Source organism: Tympanuchus pallidicinctus, unplaced genomic scaffold (assembly GCF_026119805.1).
Source record: "Tympanuchus pallidicinctus isolate F22 unplaced genomic scaffold, pur_lepc_1.0 scaffold2, whole genome shotgun sequence".
In the NCBI taxonomy this organism is placed as follows: domain Eukaryota; kingdom Metazoa; phylum Chordata; class Aves; order Galliformes; family Phasianidae; genus Tympanuchus; species Tympanuchus pallidicinctus.
In genome coordinates, this window is record NW_026294721.1 from 6,691,551 (window position 1) to 6,714,201 (window position 22,651).

The 22,651-nt window shown below is 41.8% G+C and overlaps 2 protein-coding genes across 2 annotated transcripts; both read right to left on the reverse strand.

Annotated features, from left to right (window-relative positions):
* Positions 1–753: 753 nt before the first annotated feature.
* SLBP (stem-loop binding protein) lies at positions 754–7,143 on the reverse strand. Its single transcript, XM_052682195.1, has 8 exons — positions 6,752–7,143; positions 6,493–6,624; positions 5,134–5,238; positions 4,549–4,608; positions 4,166–4,297; positions 3,337–3,486; positions 2,467–2,551; positions 754–1,788 (listed from the first exon to the last, which is right to left on the reverse strand). The coding sequence occupies exons 1-8, from the start codon at positions 7,126–7,128 to the stop codon at positions 1,672–1,674; spliced, it is 1,158 nt and encodes a 385-aa protein (XP_052538155.1). The 5' UTR covers positions 7,129–7,143; the 3' UTR covers positions 754–1,671.
* A 2,313-nt stretch (positions 7,144–9,456) lies between these two features.
* On the reverse strand, positions 9,457–21,800 carry LOC128080213 (histone RNA hairpin-binding protein-like). The gene is made up of 11 exons (XM_052682196.1): positions 21,466–21,800; positions 19,965–20,081; positions 19,500–19,604; positions 18,724–18,855; positions 16,465–16,614; positions 15,276–15,413; positions 14,557–14,673; positions 13,556–13,663; positions 13,051–13,158; positions 12,652–12,759; positions 9,457–11,978 (listed from the first exon to the last, which is right to left on the reverse strand). Exons 1-10 carry the CDS (start codon positions 21,519–21,521, stop codon positions 12,660–12,662), a joined length of 1,131 nt encoding a protein of 376 aa, XP_052538156.1. The 5' UTR covers positions 21,522–21,800; the 3' UTR covers positions 9,457–11,978; positions 12,652–12,659.
* Between the last annotated feature and the right edge of the window lie 851 nt (positions 21,801–22,651).

Consider the following 22,651-nt stretch of genomic DNA (forward strand, 5'->3'; position numbering starts at 1 on the left):
AAGAAAGATATTGAGGCCCTGGAACGTGTCCAGAGAAGGGCAACGAAACTGGTGAGGGGTCTGAAGCACAAACCTTATGAGGAGCGGCTGAGGGAGCTGGGATTGTTCAGTCTGGAGAAGAGGAGGCTCAGGGGAGACCTCATTGCACTCTACAACTTCCTGAAGGGAGGCTGTGATGAGCAGGGGTTTGACATCTCCCAGGCAACAACCAGGACCTCAGGAAATGGCTGCAAGTTATACCAGGGGAGGCTTAAGTTGGACATAAGAAAGAAATTTTTCTCTCAGAGAGTGGTCAGGCACTGGAATGGCTGCACAGGGAGGTGGTGGAGACGCCGTCCCTGGCAGTGCTCAAGAGGCGTCTGGATGAGGAGCTGCGAGACACGGCTTAGTGCTTGTGGTAGCAGTGGTGATGGTAGAGCAGTTGGACAAGATGATCTTGCAGGTCCTTTCCAACCTTGTGATTCTGTGATTCTAGTAGAAGTTCTAAACAACAGACCTTGGCAGGCAGTGAACAGACACCCATCAATCCAAGCGATTTGAAAGAGACTGCAAAAGCCTTATCCAGTACAAACGAACCATGGCAGTCTGCATGCAGATAGCTCCTAAGTCTCCCTCAAAGTCAAAAGAAGGTGCAAAAACCCCCTGTAATATCACAGCCTATTATTATTGTGCCTCAGATATACGACCTTCACTATTTGCATTGTGTTATCCGCAGAACACCCATAGTGGGAAAAGAAGCTTGGGAGTCATAAATAAACGTATATCAATTTATTTTCCAGCAAATCCCATACAAAAGCAGTAGAAACATCAACTGCATTCAGCAGAAAGTCTGTACAGTGTTACCATTTACAAGTTTTACATTTAAAAACAGCAAATTAAAAAGGATTCGTTATTTTCCCTAGACATCTTATGCTCTTGTCTGTATTAACAAGTAGCTCATTACTATTTACAAGTTTCAAATTCAGGTTATAGTTTTTCAAAGTAGTATTACTGCTACCTATGTTTTTCCATTTTGACATCCGACATTAAGTACCTTCTTTCCAGATGTTTCAAAAATGTCTTTGTAAATGAAAAGAATCTGTGGTTTGTTGGCTTTTTTTTGTTTGTTTCTTTGCTTTTAAAAGCTAAGGCAGCTAAAACTGCAGTAACTGCAACAGACAAGTGTCCTTATACTGATCAGCAGTGTGCTTCTGCTAACATCTGCATTACATCCAGGCAGATCTTTGCAGTAGAGACAGAAGGAAAAGCAAAATGACATAAGATGGAAAATATTTCTGTACTCTGCTCTCGATCCGCAGGTGAAACACTGGAATTCAGGATAACCAGGGAAAAATAAAATAGCAAGATCTTGCCCAACTGTTTATAATTACTTGAGGACAGCATTGCCTCCAGCTATTATTTTAAAGTTTTGTAAAAAAAAAATAACAATAATTAAAAAAAAAATTTAAAATCTGATATACATAAATTAAAAGTTAGAAAGAAGTCACACTGTTGAATTTAAACATCAGTTTGGTCTGGACAATAGGCAGACCAACCACAGCTTAAAGAAATTTGTTTTTAACTTTGCTTAAGACTTCTCACTATTGACAGGTAGAAAACACTCAACTGATGAATCAATCTAACATCTCAAATTTAAAACAAACTTCTTCTAAACAATCTGCACAAAACTATTTAACTCACAGTATTTAAATCTTTAAGAGGCTCACTCAAACATGCGTCCAAGTCAAATTCACCTTCTGCTTGATAGTCAATGTGTCTAACTTTGGTGGGAGTGCCAGAACAGGTATCCTGGAATACAAAGTCAGTTAAAAAACAGCAGTTAAGTGCAGGTTTATTGATGCAGTAACTCACATAACTTCTTCTGCAGTTCATTTAGGCCACTCTATAACAGAAACTTACAAACACTTTTTTAAAGACCGTACTAAAACCTAAGGCTAGTCTTAAGACTGACAAGATTTAAATTGAAGACTTCTGCCCATTCTATAATTTCTGGAATGTAGTTTTAAGGATCAGCATATGCTACACCAAGGCATTATACTGATTTACATTCATTGTGAGAGAAAAACAGTAAAAAAAAAGATTAGTGTATCTTTAGAAAAGGCATCTGCTCAGCTATGCTAAGTGCTTCCTGAGTGTAAAAAAAAGCCTTCAAAAAGCCCAACAGTGCCAAGAATATACAAATTACATTCTGTTTTAACATAGTAACATTAGTCTCTAAATCATAACTCACAGGTGACATGCTTTTGACAGATATCTAGCATTCCATAACTGCAGAATCTGTCACTCTAGACTCAGACTATAGGCACAGATTGGTTACAGCTGGGAAATCATTTGGATTTAGAAACTGCTCAGTCTCTAAAAATAGCAGATGATGGAATCTCTTAAGTGTTCAGGCCATTCGGGTTATAATTCTAAGGACTGGACAGATTATTAATAAATATGTAAGCAAATGAGAGGTATTCTTACGTAATTATCTTGACAGCTTGTTTGAGATTCTGTAGAATTGCTTCCTATGGATTCTGTCTCCATCTCACCGAGGTCAACAGGACTACTGTGAAATAATTAAGAAGCAACATCTTAGAGCAAATTGCATTTTTCAGTAGGAGTTCACTTGTGAACGTGATGCCGTAAGAGCAAAGAGACCTACAGAAGGTACAGGGACAGCAAGACAAACTGCTGGGACAGGAGAGAATTGCAGGTTAACTCATACAGCCAAAATGGCCAAAGAATAAATAAAAGCCTTGAGATTGAATGACTAAAGACAACTAACACTCAGGCAATGCCTCAATGCAGAAGACAATTCTTTGCTCTTTTCCTAAGTTATTTCTTCTCTCCACTGATTTGTCAAGATTTAACAGCCTACATACTCCTATGATTCTGTGATTCGACGTACCACTGTTCTTGATCTAGCAAGTGAGAAGGTTGTAAGGCATGTTCTGGCACACTGCACTGGTCTGAGCTCAATATTTATGAGACCAGCCAGTCAATCAGAGCTCTCAGATTGCTCTGCAAAAACCAGCCTGTCTTACCGGTGTGATTTTTCCCTTGATGGAGCACTGTGGTGCTGACTCTGATTTCATCCAGTGGAAATACATTCCAGAAGCAAAGGTTACACACCCTTGCAAAGACAAAGGACAAGTCCATTCCCACCAAGTATGTCCTAAAAGCTGTGACACATTACTGAGAAGGAACTGAGTAGCTCTCAAGAGCACCATCCATGGACAAGTAACTAATGAAAACATTCAGCCATCACTGACTTGTCTCATAAATGGCCATGCTGCTTTATTTTTTAGAACTTTAAAAAATATCTCTCTATCTGGAATATTCCATACGCACATTTCTTGCAGATCACATCCTTCTTCAGTCGGTGGATCCCAGGAATGCAATGCAACTTTCCACAGCTTTATTTGTTGGTCCCATGACCTACGGCTGTACTTCTTAAATTTATTTGGAGTTCTGGGATGAACTCCTGGTATACGATGGCATCTGTTCAGATATTAGACACGAAAAAACAAAAAATTAATGCTTCCCAAACAGACTTATCATACGGCTGAGAAAGTTAAGACAGACTGCCTGCTGTCTAGCAGGCTCATTACAACCTTTTAACCTAGGAAAGTTACTTCACAAAAAGAACTACTGCCCAATCCCAGCACTCTGCTGAAAGGCTGGCATCTACACATGAACATTTTAGTTTTTCTGTCTTTGGGTCAAGTGGGAAAAAAAAGACAATCTTAGATCTAAAAACTTAATCGTGCAGTTTCTGCACATAAAACACAGTCCAAACATAAGAACAACCAGAGTCCATTTTGCTTTTTATTTTACCATTGACAAAGCTGACTGCAAAAAAAAAAAGCAGTTTCATTTCTTCAAGCTGACAAGCACAACCAAAATAGCTTACGCTTTCATTTCTGCAGCAGGAGAAAGTTTGAAGGGGAATTGCTCATGTACAGTTGTTGTAAAATAAATAAAAAAAATCCAAGTCCCACTTGATAGCTTGTTTTACTTAACTGACTAAATAAAAAAAAAAAAAGCTTAATTTGTAAATGCCTTTTATTTCAACGTGCTTCATATACCAAGTTTAGTATGTTCACATGCTTAGAAAGAACAAGCTGGACTTCATTTGAACATTTAGTTTTCCAGAAGCTCAGAAGCTCAAGCACCTTACCTAGGAACTTCTTTAATGTATCTGTCGTATGCAATTGTGTTTTTTCCATAGTTTATCTGTTTTTGTCTTCTCATCAAAACCACCTCATCCGTCTCCAGTTCTACTGTTACAGTGGACTCCTTTGAATCAGAACTGTAAGAAGAGAATGTCATAAACTTGGGAGCACTAGAAAACAAGTGATACTCAAAAAACAAACTGGTACATGGAAGACTCAAAAGAAACATGTAAAGTGCTTTCAAATGGATGCTTGAGATGTGAATGAATTTAAATGTTGGGAGAGAGCTAAGATGTACCACTTCAACTCGAGGGTTTTCAAAAGCAACACTACATTTGAAAAGTCAAATCTACTGCAAAGATTTTCTTCAGCTAAGCTAGAAACCTACCTTCCTGAAGAGGACTTCCTTTCTCTTGAAAACTCATTTACCAGGAGTTTTCTTCTGTATCTGCAAGAGTTCAAGTCAATATTAAGAACACACACACAGAGAACATACATGGCTGCATTGTGACAGCTCAGTCAGTTTTACCTCAAGGCCTTAAAGAAATCCACCTACACACTGTAAATACTTTCCACTATAGAGCAGATGATTCAGTTTTCCCCCAAAAACTAAAGAACACAACACAACCAAGGACTCATCCTAAGTTCACTATAAAACATCTTTAAACAGAAAAAGATATTCAGAAACAGTGAACAACGAGAAGGGACATTGAAAGGAACGTGGATACATTTCTTCCAAAAGGGAGAGATTTAGAGACATACATTCCCTCAGTGTGCTATGGAGTTAAGCTGGACTGAAAAGCAGAACTCTGACTCTGAGGCTAAGACTGAACTCCAATCTTTGTAGACAAGGACTGAACCACGGTCTGAGTCTGACTGAACAACGAAGTTAAAAATACGAGTCAGTACAGATTCTACAAGAAAACTTCCACTTCCCTCCTTTCCCCACTTCATCTTAAACACCCATGAGTACCTTGCAATTTCTTTGTTAACGCTGGTTCTCATTTCATCTTCTTCCACTGCAGTTGCCCAGTCTAAACACCGGGAAATGGGACCAGGGCCTTCTGGTGTTGTAAAACTGAAAGGAAAAAAAAAAGTTGTTCTACTGCATTTTACCCCTTCCCCACCATCTTCCCTGTTTGCAAGTTGGTAGCTGTTTGATGTTGTCAGGTATAGCACTCACAATGGTTGTGAAAATCTTGTATGATTCTATTGAAATTTCAGCATTGTAAAACTGAGCAATTGATGATTCCACTTTGAAGTTGACTGATCTGGGGGTTGGCGTTGATGATCTCTACAGGTCCCTTCCAACCCCTACAATTCTCTGATTTTTTATTTATTGGTATTTTTGTTCTTGTTGTTGTTTTAGTAAAAGTTGTTGAAGATATCTGTGGAAACATATCACTGCAGCAGGTAACCTAGACTACACTTTAAGAACTTTGATGGTTTCCTTCAGAGAACAGCGTGGGAAATATTATCTTTACTCATTTACTCACATAATTTCTCTCCATTAAAGGACTTAACCAGTATTTATTATTTCCTGTTTAGAGACTCAATAGGTATAAGAAAAAAAATAGAACACATAACAATATTGCTCAGCTAATCTAAAAAAAAAGACACTTCATTTTCAGTTGGTTAACTGAGATTTGCAAATGGGATGTAATGACTTCATTGTAGCCTGTTAACATCACGAGAAGATTCAAAACTGGGAAGGGATATTAAAGGCCAGGCTGGATGTGGCTCTGGACAGCCTGGTATTAGTGACTGGCAACTCTGCACATAGCAGGGGGTTGAAACTAGATGATCAACGTGGTCCTTTTCAACCCAGGCCATTCTATGATTCTTATCTCTCTTCCTAAGGCATCAGCTGCTGCCTACATTCAGACTGTTAGTCAAGTTTTCCAGAGCAGTTTCTGTCCTGCTGGTTAATCATCCTAAACCACGAGCTCAGAGCCGTTCCCTGCAGACTAGAGACTTTTCATTAGATCTGGAAGACTTCTGGAAAGTTACTTAAATTGTTTCCTGTTTTTCAGGTCACGTTTGCTTACTGTTCTGCCAACGAAAGAGAACCACGAGCAACCCGATGGCTCGGGAAAACCTCCCGAAGGCCCTGCAGTCCAACCAGCCCTCCAGGCCCACCGACGCGTCCCTCAGCGCCACATCTCCGCCGTTCTTTAACACCTCCAGGAACGCGCCAGGAACTCCACCGCCTCCCCAGGCAGTCCGTGCCAACGCATCGCCGCTCTTCCCGAGAGGAAATTTCTGCCGATGTCCAACCCGAACCTCCCCCGGCACAACCGGAGGCCGTTCCCTCTCACCCCCACTCTCTCACCTGTCGGCCCTGCCGTCCGAGGCCCGGCGCTCGGCGTCCCCGCACATCGCCGCTTCGCCGTCGCTCCGCATCCTCCGCTTCCCGTCGGCGCCGCGCTTCCTTCCCTGGGACCAGCGAGGGGGCGGCTGCGGGCTGCCGGCAGAGACGCGCTCCCTCAGAGACCCGCCGCCCCCGCGGCACAACATGGCGGCCCCTCGCTGAGGGGATCGCCGCCCAGCCGGGACCGACGGCAGCGCCCCGAGCCCTTCGCTCGCCCTACCTGCTCCTGGCCGTGCCGTGCGGGCTCCTCTGGCGGAAGGACATAGCGTGGGACCCTGAGGATGGAAAGACGGATGGAAGGACAGACGGACACACACACACGCAGGAGGCCGTGCGGAACTGCCGCCTTACCACCTGGCTCTTCGCATCTCCCGCCAGCCCGCCCGGCCCCGCCCCCCGCCGGTCGGTCCACTGCGCCGGGTACGGGGTGGAGATCCAGGGGAGCGGAGCGCGGCCGCTGAGGCGCCTCTTCTCCCCAACCACTCCGTGAGCGCGGAGCAACGGCCGGCCAACCCGCCTCGGGACGTGCACGGAACCGAGACACGCGCGGCGCCAGGACAGCAATTCCTCCTGCTTCCCCCCGCGACCCAGCGCCATGGTTCGGCCCGGCCCCGCCCGGGCGCGGCGGGAGATCGGAGCGCGGCTCAGCGCCGTTTTGGCGCGCGCTCCCTGCGCCCGCGGCCGCCAATGGCAGCAGCGCGGGGATCTGAGCTGCACGGCAGCGGTACTCAAGTACCTGCTAATGAGGACGGGACGGGCAGGTAGTTCAGGTCTCGCAGAATCCTTGGGTTGGAAGGGACCTTAAAGATGATCCCGTTCTAAAACCCAGCTCAGTCGTTCAAGGCCTCCGGTTGCAAATTACAGCAGGAGAAATTCACACTATTTCCCAGAAAGGTGCAAATGTTGTTTAAACTCTTAATTGCGTTTGTTTGGGATTTTTTGCAAAGCTGGGCCAGCTTTGATGGGCACATACACCTGCATGAAATCCCAGCAGAACTTCGGCAGTGACAGCCTGCTCGCTGCCAGCTTGCTTTTTGGGAGACGCACCAGGCCAGACCATGCATCTTCAGCCAACTGCAGTATTAAGATTAAGCAGTTTGACATCTCAGCAGAGAGCTGGCTTGCTTTTTTACACCCCATAGACTCCTGGTAAGAATGTATTTAGAAGCATCTTTATCTGTTTAATTATGCTGTTCAGGTGGAGCACTGGCATAGCCAGCACTCCTGTCTGAAACCAGTAATGTTTAGGAAACATGGGAAGGAGAAGCGAGTTCTCTTTCCCTCACCTCCTGCTTTTTTCTCCCTCACATTTTGTACACAGTCCTACACTTTCTCCTCTGCAAGATCTCTGTTATAGAATGTCTCCAGGCTGCCTCCCTCTGTGCACTAACAGGCTGACTTTGTGCTCAGCAGAACACTAAGATTTGAAAGCAGTGCAACTGAAGTTATCTTGGAAATTTCTTTCCCTTTCCTCGCCTTGAGCATTACTGTATCTCTTGTGCAGTATCTGTAAAAGAAATAGCTGTGCTTGCATAAGAATGTTTCTGCTGTGCTACCACTCTCCCACACACTGCCACAGAAAACAGAACTGTACTGGATGAAGGACATGCTTGAAGTTCAGTAGATGTTCAAAACATAGAAATCAAACCTATATTCCCCATCCTTGCTCTGAGTTAATGGCACATTTACCTGAATTCATCCAAGTTGCCCAGCTATAAGCCTGGAAGCCCTACAGCAGCTAGTATAGCAATACAGACACGTTAAATTCAGCTTACTAAGCAGAACTATCTGCTTTAACACAGCTTTAGGATTACACCTGCCTTGCATCATTTATATCTTTGACAGCAAAGAAAATCTGTCACAAACACACTTTCTCAGCTCAGTGGGAACTTTAAGGGAAGGAGGCATCCTCATCAGTGTGACCTCAAAACAACAGTTCAAGAATAAAAAAGCAGAAGCAAAGCACACAACCTGTGGCATTTCAGAACACTACTGAAGAACTGCTTCTGCAAGTACAGATAACACATCTATGAACTGACCCTTCCAGTGGATGCATACCAGTAGGAGATGCATGTCACTTCTCATAAGAAATCTTAAGTGGTAAAGCTTGAAACTTATTTTTGCATACAAACTGGATTTAATTAAAACTGATAACATTAATGAAAAGCTATCAAATAAACTGGAGATGGAATGCTAGATTCAGGCTTTGCTTACCTGAATTATTAATCCTTGAGTCAGATAGCTCTGGGTAGATAAACAACAGATAGATTTAACTGGTCTATTTAGATGGATAAGATTTATTAAGAGGCATTAAAATGGCTCTACATCCAACAGCAGCACTGCGTGGGATGACATCAGTAGACCTCAAACCTTACCTGTTCAGTATCCTTCCTCTTGTCGTGCTAGCACAGTTTGTCCAGATGTATGGAACCTGGATTAGAGAATACTTCTGCCCAAAATAACCACTACAGGAAGACTTAGTTATTCTAAGAATCTTTTAAGAGCTGACAAATTACAAATCCTATGGATTTGCATATGTGTATCTGCTGCAGAAGCCATCCATCCCAGACAAAAGCTTAAGGGCTCTGAAGGCTGAGCTAAAGCATTTCATGACAGCCTATTGCTCCCAGCTGACAGCTCCATCCACTCCACAAGCACACCTTTCTTATGGCAGTGAGTCCTGGGGCCCCAGCTGCTCCCCACCTTCCACTAGGCTACATACAAGCTCATGACAAGATGTCAGAACTGAGGGGTTGGACACAACCTATATTGTACTGTAAACCCCTTCTGAAGAGTATTTCCTACCCCTTTCAGCAGGAGCTAACTCCTACTCCCCAAAAACATAGCCTGAAGCAAACAGAAAGACAACTGAACCCGCATATTCCTTTTATAATAATGACAACACTGAAAGCAGACTAAGAGGCATTTTAAAGGTTAAAGACTTTAATTCCTCTGCATAAAGACAATATGCCAGAAACAAAAAAATCACTCTCACATTTACAGTCATCATAAAACACATGGAAGCATGCATGCTGGAACACCATCACTCTTAAATAGTACTTCAGAAGATGCTGTACAGATTTGTTCCCTGTATGCACATGCCATACTGCAGTATGTGACTGAGCTATCTCGTACTGGGACTCCACTGACCCTTAAGCATAAGCATAGATGGATGAGTCCCAGATGATGTAGGAAATGTAGGGGACAAGCCTCACCAACCTGCAGGCAGCCTCCTTTCACCCCTCAATGGTGGGAAGTTGACTAATCTGACTTCTAGGTACCAGAGGCCTCACCTTCTTCCTATGTCTGGGCAAGCACACAGCCATAAGGACATTCTTACTACTGAGCAGCAGCTGCCATCAATCTAATATACTCCTGTTAAAGCAGCAGCACACATTCCCCTACATATTGAATCTTTTCTTCACTGGGAACTAGCAAACTTGCTAAACATAACCACTGTAGCAATTTCTATACACTTGACAGGCTTTGGTGAAGACAAGCTAATGCTCCAGCTCACTGCAGTAATGCTGTATACAGTTCAAGTTTCCTTGATGCACTGGACAAATGAGAAGTGTATCTGAAAATTTCAAACTAGCACAGAAGTTCTACAAAACTCAGTTGAAAGAAATCTAAGCAACAGTTTGAAGTAATGCTTTGGAAGGGACTGGAAGTAGTTTCCAAGCAGCAGCTTGCTGCTTCAGCAGAACAGTGGATGTCTGGCCCTGGGAGTACCCTGCCAGTCCCACAAGGTCACTGTGCATCATCTCAAGGCCACAGTTCCTGCAGTGGCATTATGAAGAGCCAACTAACAATGGCAGAGCTGAACCACTGTAGAAAGACAACTAATAGCTCTAACAAATGTACGTAGCCCACTACTTAAGTCATAAAGTCTGTAAAGAAAATATATTTTACCTGACACATAGTTCTCATCTAAACTCCATTGGAGTCACAGCCCTTACTTTAATGCTTGGCGCACAGCATAGAAAAGTAAAATAAGGGAGAGTCAACATTATCACAGTTTAGCCAGGACACCCCATGCCCAAGCAGCTCCAAACCTGCAAATACTGCTGCTTCTCATTCATTTCCTGTAACAAGAGTAGCCACTGACCTCATCATCTTATCCCTTCAGCAGTATTGGCTCTTCAGGCCACACACATCAAAAGTGAAATCCAGGTATTCAGACCACATGGCTGCTTATACAGTCTCATCCCCTCAAAGAGAAGATGCTATTTCTGATAATCTCTCCTTCTCCCTTCACACTAGGCAGATGCTAGCTTAATATGTATTACCTCAGAGAATGGAAAATAAGTCAAAAAGATGATCGCGAAAAGCTAAAAGCAATTTGCTTTTGGCAACTGAAGAGCAAACTGGAATTATCTACATTGTTTAGAAGCAGTTCTCCAGGCTGGATACACAATTCTGGTTCAGTAGAGAAAACAAGGTTTAACTCCTTGATTCAGCTGGTGGATTCTTCACTCTGACTCAATACTGGACCAATTCACCAGCAAAATGTTAGTTCACTTTAAGCAGCATGATCTCCAAATGGCAACAGCAATACCCATCCCTGGAAGTAGCCTTTACAACATGATGCATGTCATTTGTCAACAAAGGTAAAGTAGAAATGTCCTCACAAAAGCTTTAAGGAACATCCATCATCATCTTAGGAAAATCTGAATAAAATCAGAGGTTTTACACTCGAGGCAGAGCTTGCAGAAGACAGTCTATCCTTAAAGATCTGGAGAAGCCTAAACAAAGAGACAAACAACAGTATTTTATAAATGTAATGTATCTAGTCATTAATGGCAAAATATTTACTTTCTTAAGCTGTGATGTTACAGATGAGTATTGCACACTGAACTTAAAACCTGGCGTAAAAGATCAAGTCATAATATCCACAGCAAAGAAAGAGTTAAAGACAGCATTAATACTTTGAGAATGTAACTTACAGTAAAAGCAGAGTAAAAACACATTGAACTAAATTACTTGCAAATGACAAAATTAAGAAGTTGAGCCTCTCTTCTGACCCCTTATATCAATCTTCACCTGGACCCTTGTTAATTCACAAAATACATTCCTTTTAATTCTAATTAGCACAATCCTGATTTTTTTTTTTTCCTTTGAAAATCAAGCATACTTTCAACAGGATACACACGTAACTGCAAAGCTGGTAAGTATCAACTGACTATCCCAGAAGACCAGAAAGGTTCTCAATTTCCATTATGGATGCATGCTTTTTCTTTGTTTTTGTTTTTTCACCTGCATGTTTCACCTTGTGTTGACTGCACAAATGCTGACTGTAAATCTCTTCTTCTTTCAGTGCAGAACTTAGGAGACTGCAGCAGTTGTCCAAGGTTTGATCTGCTGATTTCAGACTATATCCTAATCTTCAAATAATTTTCTGTCACAGGAGAAAGTCCTTCTTTGATGCTTCTATATACAAAGACAGACTAAATATTTACAAATATTAAATTAGCACTTTAGAAAAATAACATGTTAAGACTTAATTATATCTAAAGAACTTAAAATCAATTGAGTCAATAGAAAAAATGTTATTAGAGACATCTTTCTGTGAGAGCTCCACCTGCCTTTTCCTCATAGTATTAAAGGAATACAAAATCTAAGTCATGTACAACCAGTTGGGTGCCACATTCCTAGTAATTTTATTATGGAGAATATTCCAGCCAATGACTGTTGAAGACATTTACATCCTATTCCATGTGTCACGTAGATCAAGGACAATCAAATAACATAAAATGCAATGCTCATAAAAAACTCAAGACAGAATCAACCCTATTAATGCATTAGAAATCTATAATTCAGAAGAAAACTTTCAATGAAATCTGTTGCTGCAAACACAGCTGTGACAGCATCACAAAATATTAAGAAGCAGGTGGAGGATAAAAAGCATTATGTTTTCTGGTTGAACAGATAAATATTTCAGTCCACCAAGCCCAATGTATCAGCTCTTTTAAGGCACTGAAATAAATATAAGAGGATGGGATGGAACACTAATCATAGTAACACAACAGAAAAACAAACTGATCTACTTGAACAGAACCACTGAATTCTGTTTAACAGTATTGGATTCTGAATGGGTAAAGGTCATCACCAACAACTCACCATGGTATTTAAATTTTTTTCCTCAATATTCTGTCTTCAGTATTTCCCCATCCCCTTTCAGGATACTCTGACCGATGTCCTTTGAATAAACTGCTACAAAGTTTAAGCCTACAAATAAAAATCCACACATTTTCCTTCTGCGTCTCTATTTCAGTTCAAAACAACTTAATTACAATAATACTTTAATATCAAATACAACATGTGTTTTACTGCAATAATCTACAATAAGAGAACATTAAGGATAGAATTTTACCATACACCACACAAATTGGTGACTAAGACATCCCAAAAAATAACAATAAAAAATTCATTACTATAGAAGTTTGGAGTATGGCAGTAACATAAGCATGCTTCTAACTTAATATATGAAAAAGCCTGATTGACAGCTGTGTTTTATACCTCTGCAGCTGGCAGTCTGACTCTCTGCAAGTTTTGCTATCAGGCAGAAAGATGCTGGTGTTGTTCTGATTGTTCCATCCTGAAGAACAACTGGTGGGAATGGGGTCACTACATAAAAAGAAGTAACTGTTATTGTAATGTCAGCTGCAAAACTGCTTCACTTCTGAGGAGAGAGTTTTCAGTTCCTGGACACAGCAAGTGAGAAGAAAGTAACAATCACAGCCCAGTGTTGCAAAGGGCCATTGTTTTCCATAAGACAGCAGGGGAAAGAGGCTGAGCATTTTGCAGCTTCATGGTGGAAGCAGCAGATGGGGAAATCACACTGGGAAAAGCCAGCTAAATTCTAAGAAGAAAAATAACCAACTATGCTACATGCTGCAGAAAAGAGAAACACAAACAAAACAGTATTAAACTGTGAAGGGAAAACAAGATTGAAAAAAAACAAAAAACAAAAAACAAGGACACTGTGCAAGCAACTAACAAAGATCATCACTATGGTATTTACCTTTTTATTTCTATGTTGTGCTGTACTGTCATTACTTCATCATTTTCACCAATTTTTTCCCAATCTGAGCACTCAGTAAAAGTCTGCTGATGTCCTGACTCTGTAAGACTAGAAAGAAAATGAAAAGGTTGGAAACCATGGAGCTTTGTATCATAGTTTCTCTTAATTCTTCAGAAGATAAGGGAGCTAAGTAAAGAAAAAACACCTGTATTCATATTCTTACTGAGGCTAGGGAGAAGAATCTATAATCTCCCCAGAAGTTAAATCATTTCACTTTACTTGTGGTTGTGACATAACTTTGTCTAGAGCTATGCCACTAAAGCTCTCCTTTAGTTTCAGAGGGCTGGAACACTTCTCCTATCAAGAAAAGTTGAGGGAACTGGGATTGTTTAGCTTGAAGAAGAGAAAGGTCTGGAGAGACCTCACTGAGATCTTCCAGTTCTTGAAGGGAGCACATGCACAGGAGGGGGTGCGACTGTTTTCATAGGTTGATAGTGATAGGACAAGGGAGGAATGGCTTTAAAACTAAAATAGAAGAGATTTATTAGACGTCGGGGAGAAGTTTTTTACTGAGCAAGTGATGAGGAGCTGGAACAAGCAGAGGCTGTGGATGTTCCATTCCTGGAGCTGTTTAAGGCCATGTTGGATTGGACTTTGATCCTGTACTTGATTGGCCAGCAGCCCTGCCTGCAGCAGAGGCACTGCAACTTGATGATCTTTCAGGTCTCTTCCAACCCAAGCTATTCTACGACTCAATATTTGCCCCCAAGTAACCAATGTTGTATCCTCTGACAACAAAGCTTTGTCAGCTCTGCAGTGACATGTGCAACTACACAACTTACTGCTTTTGGCATTACTTCCTGTCCTTATTAAATCACACACATTTTTAAAGAAAATTAAAGCTACTGGCAAGTAGAGAGAAATTCCAGTTATATTCCCAGAGTCAGTTTGTAATATGAGTTACAGCATCACTTTATACCACATGCAGAATCACTTCATACCTTTCCAGTGCATGGTACATATGCACATAATGGTTTTTGCCCTTTGAAACCACAGAGGAGTCAGAATTGTTTCGTTTTCTGCGTTTCCATACTGGTGAAGAATCAGGAGAACAGGGACTACAAAAATAAGATGTGGATTTTACACACAAAGTGTTTTTCATCTGCATTTAAATGCTTATCAGAGTTTTGTAAATTAATGGCATATGGGAAGATTTTGTTTCTTTGGGGTATGATTCTTCAGTCATAATAGAGGAATACTGAAAAAAAAAAAGGCTGAAATTTGGTGACCATTCCACTGTATTTTGAAAACAGAACTGAGTCTCAATCATGCAAGGAACTGCAGAACTATTTTCATCACATATAACTGAGATACATATAAAGTATCTCAGTAGGCAAGTGCACAAGGTGCTTTACTTCTACTCTCCCTGCTCTTGTGTAGACAAACACAATACTGTTAATAAACAGTGAAGCAGAAAGAACACTGCCTTCTTTAGCTATTAACTATGAAGTTCTGTAACAGTGCTAGTTTTTCCTGCATTCAATTGTCTGCAATAGAGATGGACTACATTCTACAATGTAAACACCAAACAGACTCAGCATTAACTGGTCCCCTCATCAGACTTCTCCTACAAAAGAAAAAAAGAAAGAAATACAACCTGACAGCAGCAGCGTGTATTTAGTCATTGCAGTAAGTTAATGACAGAGTTTGTGTCTCATACCTCTCCGACGTGTAGTCTGTCTGGCTGCATTGATCTTCACATTTAATTCTATACTGCTTTTCATCAAATATAGTGGAGCCAGAATCATCACGATCTTTGTAGAACCATTCTTGGGAACTGCCTGAGGGCTCTGTACTCCTAGACACAGGAAAAAAACCTGGATTTAAAAATATTACTTAACTAGCTTACTGCTCTAAAAGAAAACAGTTAAGCTGCGCTGGTTAACAGTTAATCTCAAATAACATCCGAAAGGTGTAAATACCTGCAACTTTCATTGCAGTTCAATCACAGCATAGCTAAAAACTACACTGCAGTTATTAGCAGTGCTAATAAAAGTATATTCACTTATCTCTTCCTTATTTACTAGTCCAAAACTTTCAGGTGGTGTGAGTGAAGCCAGCCTTGTTACACAAATTCAAAAGTATGAGAAGCTTAAGAAGAATAGCAGGACAAGGGGACATGGTTTGAAGTTGAGGGAGGGAAGATTGAGGTTGGATGTCATGGGAAGTTCTTTATAGAGAGAGTGGTGAGGTACTGGAACAGGCTGCCTAGAGAGGCTGTGGATGCCCCGTCCCTGGAGGTTTTCCAGGCCAGATTGGATGGGGCCCTGGGCAGCCTGGTCTAGCATTAAATGGGGAGGTTGGTGGCTCTGCCTGTGGCAAGGGGTTGGAGATTCATGATCCCTGAGGTCCCTTCCAACCCTGGCCATTCTGTGATTCTGAACACAGTTGCCACTCAGGCAGAGAGCACAGAAATATCTTTTATCTTAGAATTCTTGAATTCTTTTATTTACCACTACTACAGCAGAATGGCTTTAGTGACAACAGAAAAAGCAAAGATGGAAAGGTTATCAAAGTCAAGGAAATTAGTGACCAGATTTTTGCCTAAGTCTCTCCCCTTCTTGAGAAATGATTTTTCATTGCACTAACCAGTGTAAACACGTGGTGAAGACAATGTATTACTGCAGATGGATTGAACTTCAAAGTGTCTTACTGGAAATAAATTTAGACTAAATAAAATACCACCTTAGAGATTAATAGAATTCAACCAGGAAAGAAGATTTTCAAGTGATTCTTCCCATTTCTGAGCCTGACATTTTTTTTTCCCCCTGCCCTCCTTGCTCCCAGTTAGTATTGCTCTAACAGTTCTGTGCCATAAGAGGTGTGCTGACTGATTCACCAGAACATACACCGGCTGCAGGTCCCAGTTTTCCTCAGTAGGAGGATCCCATGCATGCAGTGCTATCTTCCACAGCCTGATTTGCTGGTCCCAGGATCTACGGCTGTATTTCTTAAATTTGTTTGGTGTTCTAGGATGAACTCCTGGTATTCTCTGATTCCTGTAAATACACAGTAACATTTACATTTCAAGACACAACTTCTGTCCTTCAAAAAAATCCTGTTTGTCAGATAAAGCAAGCCTCAGTAATTTAATAAATAGCTCTCCTCTTTTTTAACACCTAAACTAAAATAGGCACACTCTAGAGCATTGTTTACAACGGACAAAAGATATGATACAGACTGGATGGTCATCCAGTCTAGCAAGATGTCAAAGCATTGTGTTTCAGATGTATGTTTAAACAGTGTTGGTAAAACACTAATATTTTGACTACTGTTGAAGGTTGCTTCAAGACTTTCTGATCTAACCTCACTTTGCTGAGCTCCCTCCTGCAGCCATTAACGTGAAGGCAGGCAAGAAGCTGGGATGAAAAAATAGCTGTGACAAAAGCAGTATTCCATAGTATATAACATGATGCTTGGCTATTAAAAAGTGACAGTTTAAGAAGGGGAGGCATCTTACAAAGTAAGCACCATTCAGAGCATGGCAAGGCATCAGCCTATTTGTGAGAGGCAGAAAATGACTGCCTTTGTATCCACCATCTCCCCTATTCCCTTCACCTGTTAAATTTCACTCTTCTCAATCCACTCTCCATCCCACTGGAAAAGAAGTGCAGAAGTTGTGTGGGTACCTGGCTGCTGGCAGGGGTCAACCTCCAAGTACCTCCAGCACAAAATAATACCATTTCTAGTCCCACCATACTGGAGTTGACTTTATGATTTGGGGGGGGGGAACATATTACAATCATGCTTTAAATCAAACAAAGCACTGTAAGTGGATTTTCATAACAGCTTCACAGACTGATACACTTAGCCATATTAGTTTTGCTATCATTCTGTAAGAGAAACAGGTCCCTGCTAAGAAATAGTCTTATTAACTACTCTTTTAAATGCTATCCAGATTTACTGTTTTTAAACAGTGTACCCGTGTTTATTTTCCTGAACACTGTCTCACCTTTTCTATTCCTCACCTGTAATTTAACTTAATGGAAGATACAACCGTGGTATTGTGAAATATCTGTGATAATTTACAATACCTGTTGTTGATTTTTACTCACTGTAGTGGAAATGCTAAGTCACAGCTTGAATCAATGTCTGAGCACCTGGTGGGAAGGCCAGGCCAACCCAGGGGAACTCAGGTGCATGCAATGTATCTGAGTGACCAGAAGGGACAGAGCCAGGATCCATCCTTTCCCAGACCTCATTTAAGGGGTGGCAGTGGAGATGAGGGCATCTCTTGTTGATTCCCATCTCTTGAGGTTCACATTTACAAGAGCTCTCTAGAAGTAAGTAGCTCTTTTTCTTCGTTTTTGTGTCTGCAGCTGCTGCGTTTCGGCTTATCCTTATTTGTTGTAGCCAAAGACTTTGCCATCCCACTATTACTATGGTACTTTTCATCTGTTATAGCGTTACAGTCATCTAGTTTCATCTTTCAACTTTTGATCAACAGGAAGCTTACAGAGCTCCCTGCATTGCTTGGCAATATTCATGATAGACTCTTAGAGGCTGAACCCAGAGAAAGTTGGGCAGCTCTAAGTAGCAAGTTGTTAAAAAAGTAAAAACAACACCTCTATAAAACAATCCCCAAAACAAACAACAAACACAGAAGCATGTTCACATGTTACTGCTGAGTAGCTTCTGAATTCTAGTAGGTTTGCAGTAAGAAGAGGGGGCTGACTGCAAAGTCTTCATTTTAAGTTCCAGAATTCACAATGTTAACTCCTGAGCAAGAATGACTGAAAGCATAAAATCCAAATTCTGATTTCAATTAGTTACTGACTAACCACTAATTGGTTACCATTTAAATGCGAGGCTTAATTAATTCCTTATTGAAGTGTCTTTTCTTATAATCCATTAACTTTGTATTGGCCTAGCAGCAGGCACCAGAAAGGTTAAAGGGAGCAGATGAATACCAAATTTAAAGAATGTTTGCTATTATAGGAACAGCAATGCACAAGTGCAGCATTTAGCTATAAAACTTCCTTAAGTAAGTAACTTCTATGCAAAAAAGCCCAGCCTCTTTTTGAGGAAAACAAACTACAGCTGCGTGTTGGCCTGCAGATACATCAAGGAAAGGAAAAAGGAAGTTCACCTGGAAACGTGCAACTTACTTTGGAACTTCTTTAATATATCTGTCATAAGCAAGTGTGTTCTTTCCAAAATTTATCTGTTTCTGTCTTCTCCTCAGAACCACTTCATCTGTTTCTCTTTCAGATGGGGTAGCAGATTCATTTGAAACGCAACTTAAAAACAAAAGTTAGAATGAAGTTGAGAAGCGCCTTTTAATAGCTGTACAAGTCACATAAAAACATAACTGCAGGTACTCTGACAGAACAGCAATGTTTACTTCAGTAGTTTACAGAGCTGAAAATTGTGCTAACCAAACCAACCATTAAAACCAATGAGGTTTCTAAGTTTATGCAATTGTTCACACCCGTAATAAGTAAACATACGTTTATGCTGCCCTACAAGGAGCTTACAGATAGTGCCACAACAGGGAAATAAAGCAGTGCATGATCATTGGCACACATCTGTAGGAAACTATTGTATATTTTTTAAAAATTTCAACTCCACAAAAATGGATAATATAAAGGCTTGAATGATTACATGGCTGTTTCTCTTTCTAAGCCTAGAAGGTTGCTTTTTGTTTTTCCTTTCACTGTTTTCTGTTATGGAAAGCTGTAATGAACATGCAATTTAAAACCAAAAAGAAAGAGTCTGAAATCATCACATGAACAGCTTTGTAGATGAAACTTCTCATTGCTATTCTCTCCTTTAGGTTTCCTCAGGCTTGATGTGAGACAACCTGGTTGCATTTCAAATTGTCATTAATGCATGCGAAGTAGCTGAAGATCACAAAACAGTGACTTAATTATTCAATACCTACTTCGTCATTTTTTTAGTAGATGTCCTCATTGCTTTCCCTTCTCTAATTTCACCTTCCCAGTTGGGGCAACTAGTAAGAGGCCTAGGATCTCCTGGTGTTATAGAGCTGGAAAATAAGAAACTTGTATGAGCTTCTGTCGCTCATAACATGAACTTCAGCAGAAGACAAACAACTTCCACCACAAGTGTAATGCCCTGAGTGTACTTCCACCTCATTTCAGTTCAAATTCAAGCAAAAATTCAAGCAAATCATTTCAGCTTAAGTTACCTTCTGCAGTGATAACTCACTTCATTTTGTGGAATAAGGAAACAGTCACAAGGAGAACTTTACATCAGAACACAGACCTGACAATCTCTTACATATAACAACTTAGCCACTGCAAGTGCTTCCTTGTACTGCAACTCCATCAAAGACAACAACAAAGGGAAATACACAATTTAAACAAACCTCCCATGTATTCCTTACCTCTCCAGCCAGTGGTCTAAATGGCCATATTGATATTTGTCAAATGTCAAAGAACCTGAATCATTCCAACTTCTACATTTCTGCTCTTGATGCCAACACTGTGGATGCTGCGCAGAACTGGAAAATAACCATTTTTATCAGGAATCAAGCCATAAGGAGTCATGCAATACTGTCTTTGAAAACTACATATAAGTATCATCATTCACAGTTACAAAATACTGATTAATTTTGGTATAGAAATATGTGACTTTGTGCCAAGCTACTCATTCAAGTAACAGGAACTTAGAAAATGTGTTAGACAACGCAGCTACTGCAAAAGTGTTTTTCACACTGCTGCAGTTAAGACACCCAAATTATAAAATAAACTTAATTTCTGGAAAAGCAGAACTACCTTTTCTGTTTGTAATAAGGGTCAGCAGTATTTACGGAACTGCTGACGTGCCAATATTCAGACAGGCCTATGTCACCACTATATTAGCTTCATTTACGCAATATTGCACACATCACTAAAGTCTTGAAGAGGCAAACTTAGAGAATTGTCAGTTTTGACACGGGAAATGGTGTGATTAAGGAGAAATAGGTCAAACAGCTACAGAAAAACATGCCGATATTGGAAATTCTTCATCAGACACTACACGGAGCCCTCACAAGTAAGCACTAGAGCTAGTAGGGAGTGCTTGAAATACACTGAAAGGACAGCCAAGGATTGCTTAAGGATTAAGTCTGCTGTGTTCTCCTTGCCTTCCTACTCAACTCAGGCAGTTCTGTTGTCTTAAAAGATCACTGACTACATACAGTATCTCTGCAGCACCTACTGACACCAGACCCATCTCACAGCAGAAGAACTGCAATGGTGAGTGAGCCTGAGAGGGGCGTCTGTGCTGTCAGCTCAGGAGAGGGTTGGGTTGGATATCAGGGGACGTTTAACCAGCTCCCCAGGGCAGTGGGCACAGCCCCAAGCTGACAAGAGATCAAGGAGCATTTGGACACTCAAGACACAGAGTTAGGATTTTGGTGCGGTGATGTGGAGCCTTCCAAATCAGAAAACGCAGCCATTTCCACGCTGCTCTGCGCACGCCATCCCTGCCGGGTCTCTGCGCTTCCTGGAGCCAAGGAGCGGGAGGAAGAAAGGATTTTGTCTCTTTAACCCTGGATCAGCGCTCTGGGTTTGTTTTCTCTCCTGGCTCACTCCGGCAGCTTGCTGCTCTGCCTACACCAAGCACTTTACTCATAATCCAGGCAAAAGGACATCTTCCGAAACGCTCACATTTTGTGAAGGCAATTAAAGGACAAAGCCCTTCCCCGGTCACCCACAACAGTCAACCACTCGATCTCCCAGCCGCGCTGCTCCCCTCAGCCCACGCGCCCATTTCCCTCGACATCCCCCACATATCCCCGGCCCGGAGCAGGCGAAGCCCTACGGACCCGACGCAGGACCCACGCGCCCTGAGAGAGCGAAGCCCGCACCTCAGCACACCCGGCCCCCCGCGGCAGCGCTCACCTGCGCGGCCCGCCCAGCTCGCCGCCGGCGGAACGGCCCTGCTGCGCGCCGAACATGGCTGAGCCGAGCGCCCCCACCGCCGCCGCGGAACATGGCTGCAGGCTCGGCGCGGTGCGCAAGCGCGGCTCCACCCTCCGAAGCAGCGCGCACAGCGCGATACAGGGCGGTGTTTCCCTCAGACTGGGGAGAGGGCGTGGGTGCCAGTGGGGGCACGGGGTTGTTATTGAGCAAGGGGTGAGGTTGGAACGCCGGTTGGTAACCCGTTTCTGAGTTACAAAACGCTGTCTTTCAACAGTCACCACCGTTAGCAAGGCGCTTCCATTAGCGATGTGCAGCTCTGTTCCACACCTTTGCTTCAAAAGCTGTTTTCTTAGAGTGCCCCTCTGCTGCTGTCTGTCACACAGCAGTACGGTGTAAGGAACATCGTGGGAAAGATTCGGCCTCTCCTGCTGTGCCACCATCATCTGTCTCTGAGGATGTGGGCCACGTCATGAAACAGGAGGCATTACTTTCAGAGCACCATCATGGTTTTATCCATTTCATAGAATCATAGAATGGCTTGGGTTGGAAGGGACCCCGAAGACATCAAGTTCCAACCCCCTGCCTTTGGCAGGGCCACCAACCTCCAGATGTGGCACCAGACCAGGCTGCCCAGGGCTCCATCCAACCTGGCCTTGAACACCTCCACGGACACAGCACCCACAGCCTGTGCCAGCACTTCACCACTGCTCTGATCATGCGGGGGGAATATACAAGTAATAATTGCTTACATTTCATAATCCAAGCACTCTAAAGCTGGATTTACAGAGGATGTGCATTACACCTACATTCATACGCTTTTTCTCAGAATTTGTTAATTTGTCAATTTGCATTTAAGTGGCTGCTTTTTTGCGTGTGAAAAGAAGTTAAATGATGATAAAATCTAAAACAAAATACAAGAATAAAACGATATATAGTTCAAAATCATTGAGCTAATGTATATTTAACAAAATTAATAAAATTAGGACTAGTATATATTTCACAACTAGAAATAATTGTAAAACATTCTCATACAAGCCAGGCTTTACAACTTCAGAAAGGGTAGTAAATATAAAATTGGTAAAAAATGACAGATCGATAGGCCTTCTGAATGCAGGCTAGTGGAGTATCATCTACTAATAACCAATGAAACGTGGGTGTGTAATAT